We start from the raw sequence: 8,743 nt of genomic DNA, 5'->3' as shown, positions 1-8,743 counted from the left end.
ATATATATATATATATATATATATATATATATATATACACATATATATATATATGAAAGTCCAGGCATACTGGATGATTAAGAAGTTTATTTTGCAAACATGTAGCTTCAGGTTCAATTTCACTATATGGTTATCTTGGCCATCTAAGGAAGTATCTTCTATTATATCCCTGTTAACCAATCACCTGTTAGTTTTTCTCTTTCTAAGACAAGTGAAATAAAAATTCCTTACTTCAAATCAAGTAAAGATTAACAACAGGGAAGGCATCCAGCAGTAAAACTATGTGTTCATCTAACCCATGCTAGCATGGAAATGGGAATGTAAAACAAATGATATATGTGTGTATTCATAAATGTATATTGTATATATGGTTATGTGTATCTGAATATGTTTACATGTGTGTGTGTGTGTGTATGTTCATATAATGTATTCTCATTTATAGCTTTATGTGCTCCAAGATCCACTGTTCCAAAGAAGAATCTATTTAACAGTCTCACAAAAGTTTATAAATTTTTAGACATCAACAACATGTATATGTTTGCATGTGCTCTTTGCATTTACCCCAACTCTCTGACAACCGGTGTTGGTTTGGTCATATCCCATAACTTAGTGGTTCAGTGAAAGAGTCTGATAGAATAAGTACCAGAGTTGATTTATTCAACTAAACCTTTGAAGGCAGTGCTTCAGCATGATCCAATGACTGAAACAAGTAAAAAATACAATATTCTTGTAACAAGTCTGATGGCATTTCTGCCATGGGCTATCAGATGATGATTATCTTTCCCTAATTTTGTTTCAAATTTTTTGTGACAATGTGGCACATAATTTGATCAAGAACTATACCAACATTAGCTCTGCCTTTGTACATTCATCCAAAATGGCTCTTCAGCTAAGATAATCATACTTTTAGACATAAAGGATGACAATGCTTCTCTGGTGCCGTTGGAGCTTTATGCGTATAGGCATTTCATATGTTGGTCTCCTGGTTGTTGATCACTCATAGATGACAGGTCCAGCTTTTGAAGGTGTAATGTGACCACAGACTATGTAGGTGAGATTATCTCCAGTACCTTTATCATCCTGCAGTTTCACTATTTAATGAGTAGTTTAAATTTTCTCAAGCTTTCACTTTAAATATTTTCTTTTTTTTTTTTTTTTTTTTGTGTGATTTCACAATTTCTTTATTTTTGGTCTCAACTGGAGATGCTTTCTGAGGACTAATCACTTTAAAAGCTTAAGTTCATCAAGCTGAATGATGTGGCCAATCTATCACATATGATACTTGAAACAGCCCACTTTTTGCTGCAGTTCTGTCAGGTGTAAAAGATTTTCAATTTCTGTTGAAATTTCTTGCTATTTTGATGCATCACTGGTACAAAGTCTGTGTCTCAGATGAGTATAGCAGGGATGTGATGATGCAAGCATTACAGATACGAAACTTGGTGGACAGTTTCCAATAACTTGGCTGGCCAAACTCATTTCTCCAGTTTCCAACCAAAGCATTCTCAATAATTATGACTGTGGCTTTCGACCAGGAGAAGTCATTAGAGGGTATCCAACTCTCCTTGGATGTTTTGACCCTCAACCACAAGGCCATCATGGTGACCAGTCACTCACTGTCTTCTAGCTTCCAGCTCAACTTCTCTTGCCTCTTCTAAAGCCAGCAAGATGTTCTTTCTGCTACCTCTCTGAATTTGCAAGTATTTCCTCTCCTTCCATGCCACTCCCATAGCTGTCAGTATCTTCCACACAAACTGCACTGGGGAAACCCTGCAACTAACTCCAACAGGAAATAGCCAGACATGCCAACCTTTTCCCCTTACACTGTTGAACCAGATCCTGGCTCTTCCACTCTGAAGCCTCCTTAGAATATATGATTATGCAAAGCCTTGGGGATGTTTGAACAACCTGGAAAAAATGAAGTTTCCTACCCAGGTCCACCCTCAGCTGCTGAAATGGTGCTAATTGCCTGAGACTCTTCTTAGTCTTTTTGGAAGAGATTACTTTGACCCCCCTTATCTGACAGTCAGGGATGATTTCACGTGAGTCTAGCAATTTCTGTCTCTCCTGCTCCAAAATGTCTGACAGTGTTCTGAGGATTTTTTCATAGTACCATCAATATCTTCCTTGGCCAAGTGCAGCCTTGCACCCTGCCTGTATATATGCTCCCACATTCTTGCTTGCTCTCTCTCTCTCTCCACCAGGGGGTCCTTTTTTATTCCTCTCCTTTTAAGTTTGTTCTTGTTATAAAAGTGTCATACACTAATCAAATAATCAGAGCAGAAAAGAGATGGGTTTTCCAGTCTCCAAAATTGAGGCCATGTGATTTCCTTTTTGGTAGGTTCCACTTTGTCCAGGTTCTTTGAGATCCACATTCCAAAGACCTGGACCTTCATCCTTTCTCCTCCAATTGTCTTACCTCAGTTTGGGTCATGGAAGATGTTAGAGAGAGTAATAGAATTGTGTCACCCAGTACAGGTGCTTTTTGCATGTCACTGGCACAGGAAGAGCATGCCAATTTAAAAATAAAATATAACACACAAAATGCTGTATTTGAATAGAAACATCCAACTTATGCCTGCTTGATAGAAGTGGATGTAAAGTTGGTGTATATACCATCATTATCATTGTTTTTACATACACTTTTCCAAATTGGCATGTGTTAGATAAGAACTTATTGAGACAATTTCTATTTGGCCAGGTGTTTTCAAGTAAGGTATTTGTAGTTTGGCATGTGAAGGCCTGTAAAATACAGAGATGTTGTTTACTGGAGAAAGTCAATAGTGCCACTTTTTGCTCAGTGTTAATGAGGACATGCTCAATTAACATTATATACACACACACACACACACACATATCACACATACTCTCTTCCTCTCCCTCTCCTCTCTCTCTCCCTCTCCCCACCCCCTCTCTCTTGCCCCACTCTCCCTCTCTTTCCCTCTCTCTCCCTCCTCCCACCCCTCCTCTCTCTCAGATTCTGTCCAGCATTTTCACTCTGAAAGTATTGACCACCTTGAGTCTATAGTAGAAGACACTAACCTAAGATGTCATACAGCAGAACTGAACCTAACAGTACATGAAAGCAAAATTCATATCCATAGAACTATGCTTGTATGGTGGTGATGGTGGGAAGATGGTGAGAGTATACACACATACTCAGTGTTGAGTGAGGGATTTAACCCTGATATAATGCTGCCAATTATTTTATATATGTGTTATGTATGTCATATATATTTGGTGGTGGTAGAAGAAGGGCACAGTGTGGTGATTGGAAGATAGAGATGTAGTTGTAAGAGATTAGATTGATGAGATGGTTGGGGATTAGAAACTGGTATGGTAAGATATGATTATTTGATGGGCAGATTTCTTTACTTGTCTTATACTGACACAGAAATAATCAGAAACATGAAAGCTATGCTAGCGTTAATGTAAACTTATATAAACCAGTTATTTTTTTGAGAAATCCAAGTATCTATGTGAAGAAACCCTACATAATTGTTCTATTAGTGGTAAGAGTTCGTTAAATAACAACACAATACAATAAAATAACCAGGTGAATGGCCTGGTTATTGAAACTATCATTCCTAATCAAGTGGTAACATTTTAATATTCAACATCAACTGACAGAAATTACATTAATAGTGTTAGATCTAAAAATAACATTTTTTCTATAAATTCCACCTCTGGGTGCTTAACCTGTTTGAGTTGGCTGCTATACTGATGGTGTAGTGGGGTGGAATGGTAGAGAAATTATAGCTCCAAATTGACAGGATAATATTTTGTAGTGCAGTTCCTGAGTACAGCCTTATTACCATTCTCTTATGATTATAATATTATTGGGTTAGGTTCAACTCTAGGTACGGCCACACTAGTATAAGTAACCAGGCTGCACTTATAGTGTTGCAGATAGAGACTTCCATCTAGTACAATCATATTACTTTATCTAGGTTCTGGTCAAAACCTGTTTAAGAATGATGAGTTCAATTTACCTTTCATATTTGATCTGTCAACTGTGAAATTGAATTTCATGTTTATTCCAGTAATGATATTAAACATCTATCAAATAATAAAACTGATATTTTCTGCCAGTCACATTGCCTCAATCAATTTGACATATCTCAACTAAATATGGTTTCAAACAGAACATTCCTCTACAAAAGATAGACTGGTATATAAAACTGCTTTCTGCAGTAAAAGGGTCGAGTTGAATTCACCTTGGATAGGTCAGTGGCAGGAAGAATTTTATCAAAACTAGAAGAGAAATATCTAAAAAATTATTGAGATTGAAGTCTTTATCTAAAAATACTCATATATCTTGATTTATGATTGGTTTAATAATAAAGATCAGGAAATAATTTTTTCTCATTTCCTTTCTTTTTTGAGAAACTTCAAATTCTAGTATAGAGATAGCATGGCCAAGTTTTAGATACTAGCTTATTATCCGATTCTGCAGTACACCCACACATACTACAAAAATTCCCCTAAACTCTCCTCTACTAGTTTCACCAAAAATTATTGGTAATTCCATAACACCAAAATGAACTTTAGAGAAAATTCTGTGTGGCTTCATTCAACAGCAGAATGGTGCATCTGAAAATGTTTTGGCTTAATACTGATATGGCTGTTGTTGTTATCGCTGACAGTTCCAGTTCAGAGTTATTTGAACTATTTATTCATTATTTTAATGATGGCATGCATTTGTTATTTACACCTGTAATTCCAAGTAACTTTAAACCAGTGTTTCTCTGCTGAGTCCGTGTAACACTTGGGGGGCCCCTATAAGATTTTTGTTGTTAAAATGTATGTGCGATAAATTGGTTTATTGCACTTTTACAATGCACAAAACATTTCAACAATTTTTAATACAATCCCTAATGATATTTAGATATGTAATTATAGAAATATTTTATAGGAATTTTTAAAACTTTGAATGGCTATGGGGTTCCATCCAAGTAAAGGGGTCCATAAGGGAAAAAATGGAAAATGGTTGAGAACCACTGCTTTAAGTTTAAGTTTTTTTTTTTTTTTTTTTTTTTTTTGGTCAGTGCAATTATAGCTTCCTATCTGCACACAAAGCCACTTAATGATAGGGTTTTATCATTAAACCATTGAAAATCTGATTAAATGAAACCTATTTATTACTGACATGAATGAAGTTTACTTTTTATTTAAACATCCATTTATGGAAAGGGATGTATGGATTAAAGCTCTATATGAAATGCCTTCCTCACATATATGTAAAGTTAACAAACTGTCCTGTCAGAAACAATGCCTGTATTCTTCTCTTTTTCTTATATGTCGTCTTTCTCTTTCTAGTTGTCGTTTACAATTGCAGCTTTTGTTTTCTTTTGTTTCGTTTCAATTTGTGTAGCTGAGTCAGTTGTACAAGCCCTGTGTCTTACAACGAATACCATTATTCCTATGCCATTTTCAAATGTTATTTGTCATACTGACTTCATGTCCTTTTCTTTATATGTCATCTGTAACAACTCTATCTTGCCACTGTGTGTGTGGTTATGTAGTTCAGAAGCTCACTTCCTAATCATTTGGTCAGTCTCGGTTTCATTCCCACAGTGCAGAACCTTGGGCAAATGATTTCTACTGTAGCATCAGGCTGACCAAAGTTTTGTTAGGGATCTGGTAGACAGAAACTGAAAGAGGCCTGTGTATTTGTGTATATCCTTGTCCAAACACCACATGAAGCTTGTAAACAAGCACCACCATCATGCAAATGATGTTCATATATAGTCTTCCTTGGAAAACATGCCTGGCTGTGGGGAAATGTTACCTTGCTTGGAAACAGGTGAGAGTTGACAACAGGAATGGTATCCAGCAGTAGAAAATCTGCCTCAGTAAATTCCATCTGATCCATGCAAGCATAGAAAGTAAGTGTGAAATGGTGACAATGATTATGTCACTCCCTCTGTGATAACCTGTCTTTCCACTATGTTTAAATTTTTTTCATAACACTCTACTACAGATAGTTAACTGTTAATATATCTTTCCATTGTATGAGGCCATTTGTAACAAATCTCTTTATCTGATCTAAACAAGTTAACTATAACAAGCTTTTTTGAGGGATAAATATATATATATATTCATACAAAGCAATCTGTCATTCTGCTTGATGGAGCAGTCATGTGTGCTCAAGTTTTATTGGTGACATTATTCTCTTTCAAACCTGTTACTACATTATACTTGACCCATAACCATCTCAAAAACACACTGTAGTTGTTATTTTTTTTTATTCAACACAATTATCAAATATTAGAGTAATGGCATAACATGTCATCTTACCTTTAGCTACTGTCTTGTTCCAAAGTATAGAACAGCCATATGGCTTTGTTAACCTCAATTTAACTCTTGTTAGTCACTGAATATTTATGTGTGTGTATGTCAGCATGGAAGGCAGACGTTAAACGATGATGATCATTATCTTATATGATATTCATATGATATGATATTTTGTTTTGTTTTTTGTTTTGCTATAAGTTGATGTGACAGGATAATATGATCTGAGTTTGTTTGATTAAACAAGGCTGACTTTATTATTGCACATTTTTAGAGCCATTGTGCAAAACACATAACTCTGCTTAGCTATTACTGCTTTGCCAACAGGATTCAGGAAAAAAACATGCAGGTGTAAAAACAATTTGTCAAACAGTTTATAAATGTCAACAACAAGAAGGTGCTTTTCTGATATACTTCAAATGTATGTGGTTGTGTGTATGTTGGGGTGGAATGGGTGCTTGTGTTATTTAACTGTACTCTTATCTTTGCAAGTTTTTCATTTGCCTTAAAGATATTTTGCCTATTAATGTATCATATTGTTGTTAGACAAGTTATGTAAGCTATTGTGAATCTGAATGAGGAGATTGTAATAATGGTTGTGTTCAATACCATGTAGCCAGTACTTTACAGCCATTTTTCTTTTAAAGGTTTAGTCTATAGGAGGCAGCAAATGTAGAATTGTTAAAGTGCTGAACAGAATGTCTTGTAGTATTTGTTGTGGCCATCTGTTTTCTTTTAGGTCCCACTGAGGTAAACGTTGCCTTCCATTCTTTCGGAGGCATTAAAAAAAATGCACCAATCCAGATTGGTAGATTGGTAAAACCATTAGAGGTTTGGTCGAAACACCTTGCAGTATGTTCTGGCTCTTTGCATTCAGACAGTATTGCTTGCAACAACAATATAGGTGCTGAAGTGTATCAGCCCCAAGTTAGCTGCCTTTTCCTTGGGTAAACATTGGCTGCGTTGAAAGGGGAGACCTGCATGCTTGAGCAACTACCAGTCTTCCTTAAAAAGTTTTGCCCAGGACTACACATACATGTATAGATGCAGGATTACCCTTGATAAACTGAGGGCCCACAGTCTGAGGAGGAAACTCCTGTTTCTGTGACCCTTTTCAAGGTATCTGAGACTAATGGAAAGAAGAAAAGGAGGATGGAAGTAAACCTCAAATCAGAGGCCTGGCCAGAATGCTTGTAATTGATGGAGCTCTGCTAAAGCACCCATGGACAATATAGATTTTAAATTTTGTAGGAATATTAGATTTGTTAAAATTTTGTAGGAATATTAAATTTGTAGAATCTGCTTGATTTAATGATTTCTTAAACACACTGGTGTTAACTTAATATCTATCTCTGATAATACTCACCATCATCTTACTAATTGTATCTTCCTTTGTATTTTTCAGTCATGGCAGAGCAGAACAAGGATGTAGAGGAAGACTCTTACTCACAAGGAATGTTCTATTTCAGCTCTCAGCATTCAGATGCTCTTAGAGCTAATGTTGAAGCATTTCGTGTGAATGCTAACTACACTGATGTTACTATAATTATTGAAGACAAGAAATTCCCTTGCCACCGAGCCATCTTGGCAGCAGGTTCTTATTATTTCAAATCAATGTTTTCGTCTGGAATGGAAGAAACACATAAGAACTCATTTACCATCAAGCAAATCGATCCACTGGTGTTTGGACATGTTTTGCACTTCATTTATACTGGGAGCATCACCATTACTACTGGAATAGTCTTTGAATTGTTCTCACAATCTCACATGTTCCAAATCTCAACATTAGTAGAGTTATGTGTTCAGTTCTTCAAGGAGGAAATCAGTGACTCGAACTGTCTTTGCGCATTGTCTCTGTCTGATGCACATGCCCATAAGGAGCTATATGAGTTCACCAAGGAATATGCCTGTAAACATTTCACATCACTCATAAAAGATGAAGATTTCTTACGCCTCTCTGGTGAATGTGTGATAGATCTGTTGAATGACAGACGGCTAAATTGTACAACTGAAAGCCAGGTGAGTGTTTGAATTTCTCATTTTCACCATTCCTGACTGCTGAGTTGAAGTAGATCATTGTCCAGCTTCTGTTTGATTTCTAAATTGACTGAACAAACCCCGCTAGTCTGACATTCAGCTACATGACCTGATAATGAGCCAATGGGCGCTGTCTATGTGTGATAGCTCAACATAATGGAAATCATACACTACTATCTTATAGAAAGATTATGAGACATTATCACACAATTGTTTTGATGTTGCCTATTTGACAATGCTGACTTAGTTGACATCAGACGTTTTAGTCTCTCTCTTTCTGTCTCTCATATATATATATATATATGTATATATATATATGTATATATATATATATATATATTGATAGAAAGGACAACAAAAGAAAGAAAGAGACCTCAATATTATGTAAATAGAGGAATTTATCTGTAAAAAT

The 8,743-nt window shown here is 35.9% G+C and overlaps 1 protein-coding gene across 6 annotated transcripts in view; it reads left to right on the top strand.

Moving 5' to 3' along the window:
- LOC106878601 (kelch-like protein 24) overlaps positions 1-8,743 on the top strand; it is a 63,882-nt gene that overhangs the window by 42,734 nt on the left and 12,405 nt on the right. For all 6 annotated transcript variants that reach the window (XM_014927866.2, XM_014927864.2, XM_014927865.2 and 3 more), the window contains one exon: positions 7,700-8,313. In XM_014927866.2, coding sequence (XP_014783352.1) covers positions 7,702-8,313 — 612 coding nt within the window. In that variant the 5' untranslated portion in view covers positions 7,700-7,701. The remainder of the gene's footprint in view (positions 1-7,699; positions 8,314-8,743) is intronic.

Source organism: Octopus bimaculoides, chromosome 4, assembly GCF_001194135.2.
Source record: "Octopus bimaculoides isolate UCB-OBI-ISO-001 chromosome 4, ASM119413v2, whole genome shotgun sequence".
NCBI lineage: Eukaryota > Metazoa > Mollusca > Cephalopoda > Octopoda > Octopodidae > Octopus > Octopus bimaculoides.
Note: the sequence above shows the minus strand (reverse complement) of the source record. Positions and strands in the feature narration are given on the sequence as shown.